This window comes from Chelonia mydas, chromosome 5, assembly GCF_015237465.2.
Source record: "Chelonia mydas isolate rCheMyd1 chromosome 5, rCheMyd1.pri.v2, whole genome shotgun sequence".
Taxonomy (NCBI): Eukaryota; Metazoa; Chordata; order Testudines; family Cheloniidae; genus Chelonia; species Chelonia mydas.
In genome coordinates this window covers 26602568-26622870 of record NC_051245.2, presented here as the reverse complement: position 1 = coordinate 26622870, position 20303 = coordinate 26602568, and the positions used below count along the sequence as shown (strand labels likewise).

Here is a 20303-nt window from a genome sequence, read left to right as displayed (position 1 = left end):
GGGGGAAAAGTGTGTGTAGGGGAAAGGCAGTGGTGGGGGGATTATTAGCACGTTATAGATTGTTGTTATATGCCATAAATCCACTGTCTCTATTCATTCCATGATTTTTAATGTCTAGCAAAGTTATGAATTTAAGCTCCCTGGTTCGTCTTTTGAAAATGTTGTGCAGGTGTCCTTTGAGGATGATATCTGATAGGCATGGGCAGCAGGTGAAGCTTCCCATGGGGGAGGCTAGCCCCCTGTCCCACCTCTTCTACCTGCAGCCCTGCCCACACTCCTCCAAGGCCCCGCCTCCATTCCGCCCCAGGCCCTGCCCCCTCCCCGCTTGGCACCGCCACTCACCGAGTCCCTCTTCGCCCTGCCAGCCCATTGCAAGACCCCCCGTGCTCACCACCTGATCCCCCACCTGCCCGCCGCTTGCTTCCTCACCCGCCCGCCTGGTCCCTCCTCACTCCTCTGCTCACCACAAGATACCCCACCTCCCGACCATGCTGATAAGTCAGATATAGAATGATCACTTTGTGAACAGTGTTCACTCTCAGGTGATATGGTGATTTTTCCTTCCCCCCTATGACTGGAGGAGTGTTATTGGGCCACTTCACTTCGAATGGTCTCTTGAAATATTTGTTAATTGCTTATGCTAAACAATCTGTATCTCACTGTGACATTCTGAGTACATTTCCCAGACCTGAAAAAAGAGTTCTGTGTAAGCTTGAAAGCTTGTCTCTCTCACCAACAGAAGTTTGTCCAATAAAAGATATTACCTCACCCAGCTTGTCTCTCTGATATCCTGGGACAGATACGGCTACCCCACCCCCGCACCTCATCTCCTCCTCTGCCTCCTGCTCTGAGAATGCCACGTCTCTGCTCCTTCCTCCCTCCCAGCACTTGCCGGCACCAAACAGGTGTAGCAAGCTCTGGGAGGGAGGGGGTAGGAGTGGGAACATGGCACTCTCAGGGGATGAAGCGGGGAAGAGGTGGAGCTGGAGTGGAGATTTGGGGAAGGAGTTGAATAGGGGCAGGGAGGGGGCAGAGTTCGGGCAGGGACTTTGGGGAAGGGGTTGGAGTCAGGGCAGGGCCGGGGATAGAGGGGGGTTGAGCACCCATCGGCGCCAGAAGAAGTCGGTGCCTATGCAAGTCTTAATGAAAATATTGAATAGTACCAGACCCAGGAGTCATCTCTGTGGTCCCCATTAGATATGCCCTCCCAGTGTGATAATGAACCATTGACAGCTACTCTTTGAGTACAGTCTTTCAACCAGTCTTTCAACCAGTTGTGCACTCACCTTAGTAATTCATCTTAGTACTCATTTTAGTAATTCATCTAGACCACATTTCTCTAGTTTGCTTATGAGAATGCCAAATGCTATGTTCAACTGTGTAAAAATCCTTACTAAAATCAAGATATATCATGTCTATTGCTTCCTGCTTATGCACTAGGCCAGTAACTCTGCCAAAGAAGGAAATTAGGTTGGTTTGGTATGATGTAAACCCCTGGATGCAGTCCCTTCAGTGTGTGCTCACCTCCTTTTGTAAGACAAATCCATGCTGGCTATTTCTTATAACCCCTATTATCCTCTAAGTGCTTACAAACTGATTGTTTAATAATTTGTTCCAGAAGTTAGGCTGACTGGTCTGTAGTTTCCCAGATCCTCTTTGTTCCCTCTTTTAAGGATAGGTATTATGTTTGCCATTCTCAAGTCCTCTGGGACCTCACTCTTCCACCATGAATTCTCAAAGATAGTTGCTAATGGTTCTGAGATTGCTTCAGCTAGCTCCTTAAGCACTTTAGGATGAATTTCATCAGGCCCTACTGACATGAACAAATCCAACGTGTCGAAATATTCTTTAACCTGTTCTTTCCCTGTTTTGGTTGTCTTCCTTCCCCTTTTTCTTTAATATTAACTGGGTTAAGTATCTAATCACCATTAACCTTTTTAGTGAAGACTGAAGCAAAATAGGCATTAAAGAACTGAGCTTTTTTGATGTCATCTATTATTAGCTCACCTTCCCCATTAAGTAGAGAAATTATACTTTCCTTCATCTTGCTCTTGTTCCTAATGTATTTAAAGAACCTCTTCCTATTACCTTCTATGTCCCTTGCTAGGTGTAACTCATTTGGTGGCTTAGCCTTTCTGATTTTGTCCCTACATGCCACAGTCACTGCTGATCTGCTCAGAGCCACACCTGGCAGTATCACTAGTTCCCATGTGGATAAGCAGCATGAGGTAGTGGTCAAAGGGACAGATGAGCCACACCTTTCCATAATGTCTAAGATGCAGGCTCCAAGCAGGCAGCACACCTCCCTGGACTTCATGTTCAGTTGGCACATGGATGCCTTGGTCCCCCTCAGGAGTTTAGATAGCCGCTTTCTAAGCCAAGGAAGCCATTTCATTTTCAGGAACGGAAGCCCAGCGGGATAAAGTAGAGACAGGAAGGATTTTGTCCCCCTAAAGAGACTTACAAAAGGAGGTGAGCACACACTGAAGGGACTGCATCCAGGGGTTTACTGTTTTCCGTAGATCTGTATCTCTCATGTTTTTTAAATTGTGTGTGTAAGAAATTCCTTTGCTAATCCTGGGTGTCCTTGCTTTACTGCTATGTTGTTCCTTTGAAACCAGAGCTCCCACAGCCAGGTGGTCACTGAGGGGAAAAGTGTCTAAGTAAGCAAGGGCTCAGGAGACTTGTGGCATTGGTGCCAGGGTCTAGGTGACCAGATTGCAGGGATCCATTGTCCAAGAAGAGTATCAGCATGGGGTCTGCACTAGAGAGCAGTGGTGCTGGAACTGGGAGGGGGAGGAGAGGCATGGCCCTCCTACTTTTTGAAAGTGGACAGGCCTGGCCCATCCACTTTTTGCTGGGGCAGACCCTGTCCCCTTCCTCTCCCCCTCCCCACAAGGCCCCAACCCCCGACCAGACCAGTGTGGAACCCAGCCAGGGAGCCATGAAGACCCTCCACCTGCCCATGGTGTGTGTGTGTGGGGGATGAGAGCAGCCCCCAGCCCATGTCCCTGCCCCCTGGGTCTCTCGCATGTGTCCCTACCCCCTGGATCTCTCAGTCCAGGGCAGGTGGTGGGTCCGCGACTCCATGCTGGCTCCTCACAGCTGCCCATGTGGCTCTCCCCGACCTGGCTCCAGCTGAAGGTGGGGGGGGGGGTTTCCTCGGAGCCACAGCCTGTCCATGGTAAGAGCCATGCAGGCAGGGCAGCCGCAGACCGTCCACCTGCCCTGGATGGGGGGGCCCAGGGGGTAGAGACATGGGCTGGGGGTTTCTCAGGCCCCCTTCACCGTGGGCAGGTGGAGGGTCCACCATGGCTCCCCACAACTGCCCATGCAACTCTTATCATGGCCGGGCTGCAGCTCTGAAGCCTCCACCTCCCCCTGGCTGGAGCCGTGTCAGGAAGAGCCATGTGGGCAGCTGTGGGGAGCCTGGGTCCCTCCACCTGCCCTGGGCAGGGGACACAGAGGGTGGGAACACAGGCAGGGGACTGCTTTTGGCCCTCCACCCCGCCCTGGGTTTGGGGTGGGCTCCCCAGCCCTGCTCTGGCTTCCAGCTTGGCTGGGCGCAGGGCCCCGGGTGGCGGGGCCTCAGGGGGTTTTGTGAAAGCTCTGATGCCCCTGCTATGGAGTACATCCAAGAAATCCAGAACTAGGAACAGTGATTCTCACTATCCAGACCCAGGGAGCTTAGTAGTACTTGGGATTCAGCAGCTGGATATTATCACACAGACTGGTGTCAGCTTAAAGAGCAGGACTGGACCTGGTTGTGACAATCACTGTTTTCCAGAAGGAGAAAATGAGACATGGTGTAAGATCTGAGCCCTTTTTCTGCAGCCACATTAGGACAGCAGCCGCTGTGAGCTAAAGAGCAGAAAGTCACATCCTCACATTTAATCTAAATTACATTAAAACAATGAAATACTGGGCTGTGAAGAAGGCATTTTGGTCCTAATAGTACCCACCATCACCAGATAAAGAAACAGATCTTAAAATGTTTAAAGAAAACTTTGATAGCATTCTGTCTGGCAAGGAATCACTTATCAACAGTTGTGATCGTGAAATCAATACTTCTTTATTGTTTTGCCTTTATGGTCCCTCCTTTATTATCTGTATGGTCTCTGTCTGGTTCTTTGATTGTTCCTGTCTGTTGTGTACCTAATTTTGCAAGATTTAATTCAGCTACGATGGTGGGGTCTGATTGGTTAAAGAATTGTTTCATAATGGGCTAGGATTGGTGTAAAACACTGTTTTGTAGTATTTTAGTTTACAATGACTGGTGAAGGTAGAGCTAAGCAGCACTCAAGTTTAACTACATAAACTGGGGTCCAAAAGGAAGTTCTTTGGAACCTAACTCCAGGACACAGCCCAAGATCAGAGCTGACAGACCCCAACATCGTGCCATCCTGCAGAAGCTGGAGGAACCCCAGATGACCTGATCCTGACTGGCCACCAGGAAAAGTTTGTCGGCCTTATTGGGAGTGGTGAGCAAGGATCAGTAGTTGCCAAACTGGTTTCCATCAGAGGCAAACTGTGGGAGCCAATTAGGAAAAGAACCCCATCCATCCATCAAGTTGCTAAGGACAGAATTGTGTTGTGCTTGGAGAATAATTGCCCTGACCCACTGCACAAAACCTACCTTCTGTGCAAGTCTCTCCTCCTTTGCCCAGATTACAATGACACCGAGAACCGCCCCGATCATAATCATTGACACAAAAGCTGTCGGCAGAGCAGATGGTTTCATCACAGGACAGATCAAACAGCCGTACTGCTGAGGCCATGCCGTTCCTTCTGGTTGCCTTAGCTGTAGTGGTGCTAGCAGTGGTTGTAGGGATAGGGCGCATAGTTGTTGCAGGGGAAGCAATAGGATCTGAGGTGGTTGTAATTAGCCTGGAAAGGAGCCTTGTACTAGACCCTGGAGCAACCTTGGTTTCAACCAAAAACTTCCTGTTGCCTCCTTTGATAGCAGGAAGTGGCTTGAGCTAAAGCAAGATAAAAGAAACTTAAGTTTAGTACAGTCACATGCTAAAATTAAACATGTTCCATGGAAATTAAAGGTACATCCCCTAAGAAATATATTTGAAGAAACAAATTCATCCTAAAGGAAGAAAAAGACACAAACAAGCCACTTTTATTTTACCTGCGCACATAAGGTTAAAAGTTAAATATGCCAACAGGATCAAGTCCCTTTATCTAAAATACGACTAGAAAATAAATACAAATTGAAATGCCAAACTGGAACCTTTGAATTTACCTCTTCAATATAAATGTCATAGTCTGAATCATCAATATCAAATCCATCATCGTCACCGACTATGGTGCCTGTGATATACCGATGCCCATAGCTTCCACTTCCTAACTCCTCAGAACCTGTAAAGACAAAGCTGGCATATTCAGTTCACATATTTTCTCTCTTTTCAACCCAGAGCCATCAATTCCTGCACAGAAGTTCAGGTCTTAACTCATCTGTTCAGAACAATGAGAACCAGGATGGTGTTGGCATTCGTTTTAAAGAATCAGCAAATGTGCCAGTGTCAAGATGGAAAGCATACTGTAGAGCTAATACATCAGAAATTAAATATAAAGCAAACGAAGTGACACTCTCCTCTGGATTTCCTACTGCACTCTGTGCTCTGTACATCATTTTTTTAGACCAGAGTTTCAGTGTGACTCCATTTTTGATAGCTATATTGTCTCATTGAACAAATTCTCCCCCATTTGCAAGTGCATGGTCCACTACCTCCTCTTCTGGTGATTGAATATTATTCCTGTGTTAACTACAACAACTGCTTACCTGGAAAAGTAAAAGCAGGAAGATATTCAGGGTGAGATTTTCAATAGCACTCAGCTTTGGCCTTAGTCTGCTCCCATTGACTGCAATGGTCATACTTGGCCACTTTGGAAAATGTCACCTTTAATGTATTTTTAGCTTTTTAAAGTGCAATTTAGCAGCTGAAAATGAAGTGAGCCAGCACCATGTGAGGAACCAGCTCTCTGTGCACCACCAGAAGTGTGATACAGACTATAGGTTAAGGACCATTATTTCCGATGGTGCAATCTCAGGTCAGAGACTCTTTTTATTTGCATGTACTCTATAGCCTCAAGCCCACCACTAATACTAGACAAACAATGACAATAGGTTATCCTGGCCAACAAAGTTTAACAGGATAGACATTAGGCATTACAAACAAATCTTATTATTTTTGACAGTGGTTTAAAGTACTAGGGATTTAGTAACTAATGCACCAGTAGTGTTTTCATAAATTTGCTTTTTTCACAAAATAATTTTCTGACAAAAACAACCAGTTCCAAGATATTTTTACATGTATTCTCAATGTAAGCACACCCCATAATGCTAGGTCCTTAATTGGCCATTTAAGCTACCACTGCTGATCCATGCTTTGCCAAGTCTCTGTGTGGGTTGAATGCATGTGCTTGCTTGTTTTAGGACTACCTGTACTCTCTCTAGTTAGAGGTAGTAATTTACATTACAAAGCCTGTCCAGCCAAAGAACACCTGCTGAAGGAGAGCACAGTACCAGGGATAGCTGCCAACATGAAAAAACCAACCAACCACTTTATAGCACAGAGGCCTTAACTTCCTCCACTGAGCAAAGTGATAGAATTGATCAAAAATAACACGACTGAAAGGACCTGCAGTAGGCACAGTGTGAGCTGAGGCATTCAGCATTATCACGTAGATTGTACTTATCTAGTTCTGGCTAACAAACTCCTCTTGCAGTGTGGGAACAGCAAAAGAATCTCAGTGACCTAAAGTCCAGAGGGGGAAATGCCAGTTCAAGCATAGAGCTTTTTGCAGACAATGATTAGCACAAGTGGCGTGCTCTCTTTCTGCCGCTGCACCAACAACCCAGAAACTCTGGCTGCAGACACTTATGAAATCAAACATATGCTCACCAGATATATATTCATGCTGCTACTTTACCAATCCAAAGGCAGACCATGATATGCTAGGTACTAGTTTTATTTATGGGTAGACGCTGTTATATTAGGACTCACCATAATTAGGGAGCAATTCTGGCAGAGATAATGAGGCACCTGTGTTTCCAGACCAAATAATTGTAGAAAAGGTGCAAGGCTTTTAATCCATCTTCTATCTATAAATAAGATGTTACATCAGCCCTATATTAACTGGAAGTATTTAGTGTAAATGAGTTACATCTTAGAAATGTAGCTCTGCTGAGTTTATAATATGCCTCTCAGCTCCTAATAGTTTGGTAAAAGTTCAAGGTTAACTAGTCATGCAAACACTCAGAATACACTCATGTGGTTTTTGTTAAAGGGCTAAATTCTCCTTTCCGTTGCACCATGTAAATTACTGAAATAATGGTATTGACAATGGTGTCAATGACAGTAGAATTTGTCCCCCAGAATGTATTCAGAAACAGATGATTACTATAGTTAAAGAGAGAAGTATATATTGGGCCCAATCCCACTTTCATTGTGGGAGTAGACAAGTATCTACTATAAAAATATTGGTGAAAGCTTCTACTCCCAGTACTCATGTGAGTAGTCAGTGGGGTTAATCATATTAGTAGGGTGAACAGAATTTAACCATAGTTAGGTAGGCACCCTGCTTTTACCTCATACAAAGAGGTAAAATCACTGGCTGGCTGTCCTCCTTCCCCACTTTATACCACTGGCAAAATATGTTTTATGAGACATAATGAGTGTCGGCAAAAGAATCAGTGTGCAACAGAAACTAAGGAAATAATAATACCCACAGCAGCAACATTATAAGTGAAATCTGCATTATACCTGGGCATGGTTTGAATGAAATTGAGTATATGATTAGCCAGTATTCTCATCCGCTCACCCTGGATCTAGGCAATCTCAGTCCACTGGAATATATTTGCTTTTATGTCAGATCTATAATTTCACTAGGGACAGCTTGCCTTTCTAAAAGAGGGACTTATTTAGTGTGTCTGTAGCTGTTTCAAAGTCAATCCAGTTCAGTCAATACTCCTCTCATTTGTTGATAGGTACTAAAACTGGGGAGAGTGGCGGAGAGAAACATGGAACAATGGTGCCAATCATGACTTGGGATGTGATCAAAACTGTATTCAAAATATCTAACACATGTACCATACCTTTTCTAATTCAAAGGTCGCAGACTACATAAGAAATATTCATAAAAGGGCAGATCCTGCGACACTCCCTCCTTTCTCAAGCAAATTTCCACTGATTTTAATGGGAGTTTTGGCTGAGTAAGGATAGCAGAAGCTGACTTGGAATAAAATGAAAAGAAAGAAAGCAGACGCCTTCCTACTATCACACATAGGGAAAAGGTTAGAGCCCTCTTTGGCCTCCAGATACATACTCACTGGGCATGGTATTGACTCCATGCTAGTTTTGCACTAGTGTAACTCCACTGACCACAATGGAATTATTCCTGAGTGACACCAGTTTCAATGAGAACAGAGGGTCAGGGTCACTGACTTGGAAAAGATGCCCAATTCTGAGGGCAGAGTGTGTATCTTTTTGGGGTTTTGGATCAGAATGTTCCACGTCAATGTGAAGCACAAAAGAGATGAAGTATTTTACCTTGCCCATGCTTTTTAATGTATTGAGCAGACATAGCACGTAAAGCCTGGGAAGAAGAGCAAAGAAGATATGGCTTATTAGGGCTGTCAAAAAAAAAAAAGAAAAAATGTTGCTTCAAGGCCCTTCTTCTGGTTGGTTTTCTGTTTTACTTAATGAGAGAATGTGGAAGTTTGGCATTACGGGGGCAGGGGCATCTTAGGGGCCCCCGTACTTACAGGTCTCTCATTTGGCTAAGATTACCCTACCCCAACCCTCTATTGCTACTCATACAGGGCCAAATTCTTAGGAAAATCTCCTGCTGATCCATGGGATCCTGAAACAACTGCAGGATTTGACCCAAACTTGACAATGAACAGAAACTTGTTTTTCAAAACAACCAAACGTTGTAAGGAAAACTTTAAGTGGGTGCTTGGTCCACATGGAAAGGAAAAGCTCAGCAGAAGGCCAGACAGTCACAGCCGGCACAAGTAACTTAGTACTCTACCTGTTGATCTGTGCATGACTCAGGTAAAGCAGTGGTAAACACAAATACAAAGACTGGGAGGCATAGCCTTATCTTGCTGCCTCTAGATCTGCAGGGGTGAATTCTCAAACATCAAGATGAGACCATCTTCTATCCCACTGAGTTTTCAGTTCACATCATGGATCATATGATATGACATGATACCCACATATGAGGCAACACAAATATAAAATAACCAGAAGACAAAGAAGTTAAGAGGAGTATTTTAAAGAGAAATCATGTGCTGGCTGATTTATTAGGAGCACGGCATAGCTCTAGCAAAGAGCTTGCCACATAATGGGTGGCAAATCAGGAATGATTAAACCAAGTGGTGCTTTGTGAATACCAAAACAATGACTATAGAGACTAAAAACGTGTTATATATTTCATTACATCAGTGCTCCGGTGTGCAAGGAGATGAAGCCCATCTAAGACCCTCTACCAGCCTTGTAATCCTGTCCCATAATTAATTGAAAAACCTGCAGGGAGTCATTGACATAAAACAGCCTCTCTCCAAATAACCAGGGATTAAGTTATACCAAAGAAACCTTTTCAAAATAAATAGGAATCAGCACAAACAGTTATTGCCAATTTAGTAGCCACGGGCATATTGACCAACACAAGCAGAATTATGTAGGAACTAGATTGCAAAGTGCTTCAAAGTAGTTTTGTTAAATGTAGGTGCCGCAAACTTATTCAATTCAGAGGATCACATAGTTCTAACATCAAAATATTTGGAAGGCAGCTTTGTCTAATGATCAGGAAACTGAATTCTATTCCTGTCAATGATTCACTTAGAGAAAACCCTGGATCCCAACACTGGCTTACTTTTCCTATCTACATAATGTGGTCAATAATACTAATCCACCTTTGTAAAACACTGAGAGATCTTTGGGTAAAAGGTTCTGTACGAATGGAAAGTGTATTTATTACCTTTAAAATGAAACATTCATGTCACGGCTTGGGTCCTAACTACCTGAAAGATTGCCTCTTTCCCTGTGTATGAGCTCAGATGAGTTCAGACTAGACACTCCAGGTTTAAATATCTGGGCCACCCTTTTTCAAAAGGGGCAGCTGATTTTTGGTGTAACTCGTTTTGCAAGTAGCCAGCTTGAGAAGGCTGGTCCCTGAAAAAGTGATGCACCCAGAATTAGTGGACACTTTTGAAATGTTTGCCCTAGATGGCAGGTGGCAAAATATTTGCAGTGAAAAGCCCTGAGTGGAATGCACTTCCCCGGCTGGCATGATAAAGCCCAAGACTGTTGACTTCCAGGCCATAGTGAAAATTCCATCTGTTTTCCCAGGCTGCAGCATGGGGGCAAGGGCACAAGAGCGGCAGGTGAGGCTACGTTGCTTATTTGATACTGTGGGAGAATTTATTATTTTTGTAATTGTTACATTTGATATTTGAAATATGTTGGTTTTGAGAAAGTGTATATGCACCCAGAGCCATCTCTAAACAGTGTGTTTTAATATACTGGGAAAATAAATACAATGAAAAATATCTGAAGTATCTTTATATCTGTCATTAAGGTAATATTTTTATGTATTTATTGTGTTACTGTAGCAACTATGAGCCACAGTCATGGACCAGGACCCCCCTGTGCTAGGTGCTGTACAATCAGAACAAAGACACAAAAATATACCATACAGTTAACAAAATATTACATCATTTCTTTCCAATACAAAAACCAAGATATAGTTAGGATTCAAGGAGAATCCATGGTTAACGTCTCCCTTTGTCCCCTCTCTGCACGTGGATAATTGTAACGTAAAACCAACCACACTTTATTATAGCATAATGAATAAGCTCTCTGCAGGTAATCAAGGCCAGATGTTCTATTTGCAATGATTCTGGGAGGTCTGTCACCTCATGTGACGCTGTTATCAGCTCTTCAGAATACAATCTTCTCTTATTAAGCAATTCCAACAGTTTCCTGCATTGGCTGAAACACTGCCATTAAATGTAACTAATGTATTTGGTTTCAGAGTAACAGCCGTGTTAGTCTGTATTTGCAAAAAGAAAAGGAGTACTTGTGGCACCTTAGAGACTAACCAATTTATTTGAGCATAAGCTTTCGTGAGCTACACCTCACTTCATGTATTTGGAATACAGACATTGCTAGGATGATATAAGCACCTGATCCAATGCTCACTAATGTCAATGAAAACTTTCCATTGATTCCAATGAACATTGGGTCAGCTTTGCTAAGGTGATTGTGCACTGTAACTCACAGACAGCCTAACACAGAGATACTATTGAATTCTGTGGGAGCTGGGGGGTGAGGGACGGAGGGGTAAAGAGTTCAACATCTGTCAAAAGCAGGCCCAGAAACACCTAAATGTCCAAGGCCTTGTTTACTTCATGGTAAGTAGGCAGATGGTGTGACTCTCTCAGCAGGGTCCATGTCTTCCTCGGGGTTTGGAAAGTGCCTTACACAGTATAGGAACTACTGAACTCTAAAAAATAAATAACAATCAGAGCAGCTTGTGACACAGTAGGAAAATGAGATAGAAGATCAGGGTGCTTCATGAATGCATGGTATACATGCGGGAGTGGAGTGCTCCTTCTATGTTAGCCTCCAATAGAGCAGAAACACATATGTTCAAATGCATTTGGAGTAACGCTCAGGATCTGGCCCACCGCATGCATGCATGTCACTATATAATATAAACAGTTTATTTAATTTTATATTCGCAGACCAAAAAATATGATAAACTAGCATTAACGCTTAAAGTACCTGTTAGTATTTTACAGGTAAGAAGTATCATAAGAATATTGTAATTATCCCCAAAACAAATATTGCAAACCTAGGAAATACAAACTGAAGGCTAAAGTTAAAAGAAATCCAAATGTATTAGGAACTTAACCACCTGCATTTAACTGCAATAAAAAGTTGTCATATGGACAAATGCCATCTCATCAAGATATTTCAGGCTACATCTACACTAGCAACTGTACATGAGCATGGTTGTGCCACCATAATCCCGTATTGTCCACACTTAAACCCCAGAAGCATGTGTCTGAAGGGGAGTAGAGGGCGAGAAAGCTAGCATGCCTGAGGGGTGTAGATAAGTACATGCTTCAGGCTGTGGCATGTCCCTGTACCCGTGCCAGTGTGCAGTGTGGAGGGGGGTAAGGGGCATGTACCAGGTCTTGAGTTTCAATAGTCCTCCACACCCCCATTCCCATAATGCACTGAGCCCTTTTCTGCCTGACCCTACCCAATCTAAAGAGATCAATCTTTTAATCCATACAGGTGAATACAGCTCCTGCTTCCAGAGCAGCCCCCTGGCACACCCACTACACCCAGATGCTAATCAGTGTGTAGTCAGAATACACTGTCCTCCACGAATTCACCCAGAACAGCAAGAACCTGAAAATTTCAGAGTCTGGAGCAGGGGTCACTGAATGAACTCTAGCCCAGTGTCAGGAAACACTTGAGGCTCCTGCACAACCATGATCTCATCAGTAGAGTTTCCAATCCCAAAGTGGTTTGTAGTGGACCTATAGCTGTTTGGTGTTGACAGCTTCCCCAGGGCTATAGTCACCTGCTTCTGCACCTGTATGACTTCCCTGAACTGAGAGTTCTGGCAATGCAGAGGTGTGGTGCAAGATCTTCATGCAGCTCAATGAAGGTCTATTTCCTCTTTCAGACGTTCTGAAGCCACTGCTGGTCATCCCAGGTTCCAACTCAATGTGATCCCACCACACTGTGCTGGTTCTTCTGCACCAGAAGAATGGTCCACCCCTGGGCAACACCAGCATTCACCATATCTGTGCCATAGGAGCTGAATGAATTGTCATTCACCTTCAATGTCAGCCATCTTCGACATGTCACAAAGTTCTGCCCAAATTCCATCCAGCATCTCACTGATAGCCTTCTCCACTACATAAACATTTGTCTCACAATAAGGAGCAGGAGCAGAACCACAAACACATCATCATCCCATTGCTCCATGTCTTCTACCCAGTTTAGCTGGGGGGAGATATCAGCACAAATTGGCACCTGCAAATGCGTGACGACTGGGGACAGTACCAAGAGCACACAGCAAAGCAGTTCCTAGAGTGTCTCTGTGTGATGCACAGAACCCTGGGATACCACCTCTGAAACAGTACAGCAGCAGTATGGACATGGGTGTACATAGGGTGACCAGACGTCCCAATAAAATTGGGACTGTCCCGATTTTTAGGTCTTTGTCCCGCGTCCTGACTGATGCACGGTCGGGACGCCATTTGTCCCAATATTGCGGCTTTGGCCGCTCCAGCGTTTTGGTTTTTTTTTTTGCTTTGTCAACTCCGGCCGCTTTTTTTTTTTTTTTTTGCTTCCCCCATGTGTCCCGATATTTTCTTTGTTTCATCTGGTCACCTTAGGTGTAAATGTACCTGGGTCCAGCACAGCATATGTGGACATACAGCATGGTATGGGGAACAGGCATAAGCATGGAGTATGTGCACCAGTGTAGACAAAGCCCCAGGCATTGAGAAATTTTGAGTTGGTAGCCAGAAAATGGTGAGAGGGTACCAAAGAAAATATTTACTGTAAGACCTACCATTCCCTGGGAGGGAGGGAGGGGAAGGGGGGAGGACGACACTACTATTTGCTCTTTGAAATAATACCACTTCCGAGGATGCAAAACTTAAAAGGGAAAAGATGCTTCCATATCAGACATGCCAATTTGCTGGCAATGAAATAACCTTTGCAGTAACACTGTCTTCTTCGGAGTTTAGGGTGGATAAAAATCAATTTTTTTTTCTGAAAAAAAAATATGGGTTTTTTAATTTAAATCTGACTTTTTAATTTTGTTATTTAAATTATAGCTAGTTTTTCTTTTTAAAAATAAACCTGTTTAAAACAAAATCTGAATTTAATACAAAATATGTTAAGGCCTAAACTTATTATAATATCTTAAAACATTCAATTAGAAAATTTGAATCCATGAGCCTCTATCAAAAACTTTGAGTTAAAGGTTGCTTTTCTATTTAAAGAAATAAACAGGGGGAAAATATGTAACTGGTCAAGCTTTGTAAATATGGCACAATAGGTCAGGTACGGTATTAAGGGCTTGATCCTGTGGGGACCCAGGGGCTGTGTGACTAGGTGCAAGAGATTGGTAAAGTCATGACAGGCACTAGGACCCAGCCTTTGACTCCAGGAGACATCATCATGTATCTCATCACCACTGAACTCACCTGGGTGGTTTCATTCTCTTATTTTATAGCTTCTCCCTACCTAACCTCTGATTGGCTCAGTTTTCAAGTTATGATTATTTATGACACCAGCCACCATGTAAACTTACTTTCCAGCTCATGGAAAAATACTGAAGTTTATGTATCTAAAATATTTAAGGTTGTGTTGTTTAATAAAAATAAATTTCATTTGCGGTTTTGTTGTGTTTAATTAAATTCCAGTTACCATCCTAGTGCAGCTTGACACAAATCATGAGCAAAAAGTTAATTATCTAGTAAATAAGCAATATATCATTCATCATTTTCTAACAAACTAAAAATGGACAATAAGAATCTGAAAATATTAAGCTATATCATTGTTTAAATAAATGTACATAGTGTGTCCTCCTAGATAGCAAAAAGATGTACCAAATCTAGTGTAAAGGGTCTATTTAGTTGTAAATCAACATGTTTTAATGGTTATATCAACCAATAAGAAATGCACCTTTGTTCAGAAAATAACTGAAGTACAAATGGAAAAGTTGATTAAAACGGGTTATTTAAATTGAGGCTTTCCACTTGGTGATTCAAACTGACTTGATTTAAATAAATCCATCCTAGTTTCTGCTAACATTTTATTTCAGCCGATTGGGTCCGGGTAACTATGGCCAGATGTGAACTAGATAGAGGTGGGCATTTCACTACCTGTAGATCTCTACTGATTTCCAACAGAGCTTGCTGGAGAGTTTTGTTAGACTTCTGTGCATCTTCTGGCCATGTTAGACCTCTGTAATGAAGTATTTTAAGTTCAGTTTATGTACATTGAGGGCTTCTGGTTTTTGGAGTTTATTAATTTCATTGGGGTGGGGGGTATTTTTAGCAATTTTTTAATTTTATGTAGGCTGTCCAAAAATCAGGAGTTTTCAGAGCTCTTTATATATGATTGTAATGTATATTATATACATGAAACATGACAGTATATACTGCTGTAATGAGAAATCTTTGTAATGTTTAATGTTGTGCTGATGCAAACAGCAATATGTTAAAGTGCATTAGGAAGCCTTTAGTGTGCGCCAGGAGGGTCTACACACAGACCAATTAATGTGAAATACATTAGTGCGCTTTAGAAATGACACCTCCATAGTATGCATTACTGTTCTGTGTAGACACGCCCTTATACACAAGTGATTGTTTCCAGTGTTGTTCTGGTGTTTATTGGATAAATACCAACTTCTCTTTCTTTTCATGGATGTTTTATTGTTTTTTTATCAGTTAAAATGTAAAATCAGAAGTCTTATATATACTGTACCTGACTCTGTGACTGAGCGTTTGAGGGACTGCGCATTGCTGACAGCTAACTCATTCACACCTTCCTGTTGTAGTTACGTGTACAGATTTCTAATGAAATAAGATTGTTTTTCCTACTCTTTCCAAATTAATGTCATGTCAGTCCCATTACTCAATTTCAACAGACTGGAATGTTATTCAGAAAGTGCAACATTCCCAAATTAGCATTCAGAGCCTGAGTATCTTCTGGGCAATGGCCCACAGTGGAAGATGAAGAAAACAGGTACAAGCTGTAGATGCAGTCATCACTAAGCAGGATTGGTACCCACTCATGAAGGATTATTAGATGGTCTAAATGATTTTATGCACATTAGTACATTGTCACTTTAAAACAGTTGATCTTCCTTCAGGGTATGCTGGCAAGATGCCCTGATCCCTGAAAGTTTTCAGAAGTCAGCATTTACTGCACATAAGGATAACAACATGAGTTCAGACTCCTTCCTTTATGGCTTCGTGCTCCTGCCATGTTTAAATTCCTAACGGACAGAACCGGTTGAAAATGTTCAACATTTTTCCAGAAAAATTTTCATCAGCACTGTGGACAAATATAAATCATTCTATAAGCTGGTCGAAAAACAGCAACAATTTTTCTACAAAAAGATTCCATTCAGGAAAACTGTAAGTTTCAAAAATTTCCATCAGCTCTAAGAGTGAACAATGTGCTTTTGTGTGTTGAATCTGAATAATATTGTAGTGGCTTCTTGCACAATGCATAAGACAACATGCCAGTTGTACCAATGCTAGTGTACTCTTGCTACAGGAGGCGGACAGTGCAGTATTTACACTTACTGGTAAATTTTCAAATTATTGCACCAGTAAGTAGGAGAGTTGTGCCTGAATCTACAGTGTGAACATATTTCCAGTATAAGAACACATCTATGTAATAATTTAAATCTCGGCTCTATTACCAAGTAAGATGATAATTACAAAATTTACATGCATTTTGTAAAAAGATTTAAACGCTTGTTTTATACAAGTACAAATCAGAGGTCATGTCGCATCATATGTGCATGCACAATTGTTCTTAAAATTGGAAAAATGGCAGTGGGGGAGGGGTAAGAAATATCATGTGGCAGTGATGGGACAAGTTAGGATCCCAAGTACCAGTGCAACGTGGTACCCTCTAGAACACAAGTAAACAGTAGTCAAGTAAGCATCAGAAGCAGGAAAAAAAAAAAAAAAAGAACTACATATTTTCAGTGTCTAAATTCTCTCCCTACACAACGTGGTTTGGGGTTAATTTATTGCTATATTCTTAGTCCACATTAAAAAGCCTGCCTTTAACTCCCAGGACCAACTAAGGAGGGTTTTGAACTTGTCTGGTCCCTACTTTTGCATGACTGCAAAGACAAACAATTATTTAACTTCGGCACTTTAAATAAATCTAATGATTAATATCTCTATGAGTGTCTTGGACACTATAAGTTAAGTTACTATTATTATTCTGAATAGCAGTAAACTGGGATGTATAGATATAGGAACATTGCACAAAATGGGTACACACAGCATCGGAGAACCCACTGATAAAGCCTAGTGACAGTACAAGGGACGATAGATAATGACGGTAACAGAACATCACTGTTTGCCCATGCACTGGACATTGGAGCGGATAGGCACTGGAGACATAGGAGAGATTTTCAATGGCACAAATGGCAGTTAAGTAGCCAACTCCCACTGACCTTCAAATGGAAATTGGTTGCCTATGAGCCATTTTTAATCTTTGAAAGTCTCACCTCAGCAGACTCTAGGAGGATGTTACCATTGCTGGCCATCGGTACAGAGAACGAATGCAGGCTTTCACATATACTGGCTTTGTCAGCAGCTTTTTCAGCCTGTGTGGGCCAGGGGCACTAGAGCAATACAGTGGGGGTGCTGAACACCACTGAACAAAACTGTAAACCCTGTATATGATGGAAGCCATGCATTCAGTTGTTATTATTACTTCAAGACAGGGTGTGCAGCACCCCTAGTTCCACACACCCCACCCCCCATGGGGAATTGTAGTGGTGCACAGTGACCAACATCCTCACTCTGCAGGGGTCCTGGAATTGGCCAATGCATCTCCCAAAATGACCAGCACTGGCCAGACAAGGGATATGGCTGCAGTGGCCAAGGGAACTTTAGACAGAGGGGCTCCTATGGGATCTTGTCTGCATTTGAAAGGTGCTCTCCCCTAACAGAACTCTCAAACATTGCCTGCCCTCCCCTAGTGGTGAACAGCCCCTCATGCATAGCTGCTCCGACCGGTGCAAAGGGGATGCAATTTCCACCACCTGTGGCAATGAGGATGAAGTAAGCTCAGTCAATGCAATGTGCTACCAGTTTAAAATTTCAGTTTTTCAGATCCCTCCAAACATCCCTGGCACAATAACTCCACAGAAGCCACTGGAGTTACACCAGGGATTAATCTGACCAACTATGTATCCCCAGCCTTTCTGATACAAACAATTCCCTACAGAACCATTGCTCTAGCTCTCTACAAAAAAGGCAACTTCCAGTTTTCAGACTTGTAAAGGAAAATAGCCTCTACTAGGTTTGCCAATTAAACTGTTAGCTGAGTTCTGCATTAATAAGCCCAGTAGGAAGTCAATCCTATCCTTATTAGCAGAGCTAAACACTTTATCTTTTCTTACAAAAGAATGCAGACATTCATGTTGAAAGATAAACAGGAAATAGATGAGCACACACCTGGGGCTGAAGCGGAGGAAGCTGACCTTTCGGGATCTAAGAATCAGGGATCCCATGGAGCATACTATACTTTAGAGGTTTCCATGAACATTCAGTTCAGAAGTTGAACTTAAAGTATAGCAGCCTCAGAAAATAAACACTGCACAAACAGTTCAAGGGATCCAATTTACTAGCAAGCAAAAGACCAAGGAGTGAAAAGCAAAACTAACAGTGAAATGAGATGATTAATGACAAAATGAAAGGACTCACAAGTAAGGATATAAAGCTAAGGGGCGTGAAAATCAATCCTCAGTGGGTTAAAAATATAGTCTGTAAGACCCACACCAACCTCTAAAGCTGAGGTCTACATTTACACAGCATACAATTGTTTGCTGCTATTGTGCCTCATGAAATACAAGCCTGACCTAAAAACACAACTATATCCCCCAATATCATTTGGCCTTTTGTAATAATTTAATTACAGACAATTTTCATCCCCATGCATGTGCGAGAGCCTGTGGCAGAGGCAGGGGCTGAGCAGTGAGCGCCCCCCAGCACATTGGAAAGTTGGTGCCACTAGCTCCAGCCCCGGAGTCGGTGCCTATTGAAGGAGCCGCATATTAACTTCTGAAGAGCTGCATGGGGCTCCGGAGCCACAGGTTGGCCACCCCTGCTCTATAGGTCTAATAACAAGCTGTTTAAAGGTATTTTAAACTTGATTCTTCTTGGAAGTTCCCAGCCCTCCTTTATGACTGTGAAGACTGTAGGTGCTTAAAGGCAGCTGGATGTATGGGGTTATTAAAATCCCCCCTCAAAAAACCCACAAACAAACAACATTATAGGAAGACCGGGTTGTGGGTGATTATTTAAATGGTGTTTGAATGCAGTTCTGCCTAAAATATAACCTTCTCCATGCAGTTTCCAATCAAAAGGGTATATTTACATGTTCATACCAATAGTCCTGCATCTGTGCTTAAAAGTGCAAGATCCTCAGTCCTTCTCACATAGCAGTATAGATTTGCTTTGGTCTTTTTGAGTTGTTTGAATTATGTATGCAATATACACAATTCAATTTTAAAGAACTGCAAAAAAGGTGAGCAATAAACTTGTCTGTCTTAATTCTCCCTGTGACATTCACTTATCAATTCTGTATGAAGTTGACACAAAAGTCAGTAAGTAGTGATCCAAAAATATCTGGCAATGACCTCTGGAGCCTGGAAACAGCATGAGACTGCTTTTGCCTATAACCTCACAGAATCTTACTAGTGGCTCAACTTTCACAGAATTCTGCAAACCTCAAAAGGAAGCACATGTGGTGTCAGGTTCAGGGTGCTTGTGTGCTTTGGTGTTCAATGAGAGTTCCTTACAACTCTGATCCTTTAAAAACTTCACTTTTAGGGTAGCCTTAATTAAGAAAAGGTGTGCTACTCACTGAATGTTCGGATAATGTCACTTGGACTGCTGGAAAAGCTGGATCCATAGGAATTCGCTGCTCTGATTGCAAACTGGTACTTGGTGTTTGGAATGAGTCCTTTTAGAACCATGGATTCCATCTGGATCTGCTCTTTTATTACTGTCCAATTGCTGTCAAGGTCTGGCCTAGGATTAAAAACAAGATAATAAATAAGTAAAGTTAGCTGTACATGTTAATTGCCTTTAAACTGTCCAGAAGTATACAAAATAATGAGGTACAAAAAAGGCACAGGAAGGAAGTACAAAGGGCAGGGGAAGTGGGCCGGGCAGAGCCAGGGCCTATAGAGAGTCAGAGCCATTCAAGACCTCTCTCCTCCTTGCCCCAGGAGCCGAGAGCTCTATTTTACTGTTGGGCTGAGGCTGTAGTGTCTGTAAAGATGGTGGGAAATAATCATAGGACTAGAAGGAACCTCAAGAGGTCATCTAGTCCAGTCCCCTGCACTCGTGACAGGACTAAGTATTATCTACAGTGGACCATCCCTGACAGGTGTTTGTCTAACCTGCTCTTAAAAATCTCCGAAGATGGAGATTCCACAACCTCCCTAGGCAATTTATTCCAGTGCTTAAGTACACTGACAGGAGG

At 42.6% G+C, this 20303-nt stretch overlaps 1 protein-coding gene across 2 annotated transcripts in view; it reads right to left on the bottom strand.

The window, feature by feature from the left end:
- The window catches only part of EGFLAM (EGF like, fibronectin type III and laminin G domains), a 122938-nt gene that overhangs the window by 44318 nt on the left and 58317 nt on the right, over positions 1 to 20303 (bottom strand). For both annotated transcript variants that reach the window (XM_007065732.4, XM_007065733.4), the window contains exons 7-9: positions 19680 to 19846; positions 5252 to 5367; positions 4637 to 4979 (exon numbers count right to left, since the gene is read on the bottom strand). In XM_007065732.4, the coding sequence (XP_007065794.2) occupies positions 4637 to 4979; positions 5252 to 5367; positions 19680 to 19846 (626 nt within the window). The remainder of the gene's footprint in view (positions 1 to 4636; positions 4980 to 5251; positions 5368 to 19679; positions 19847 to 20303) is intronic.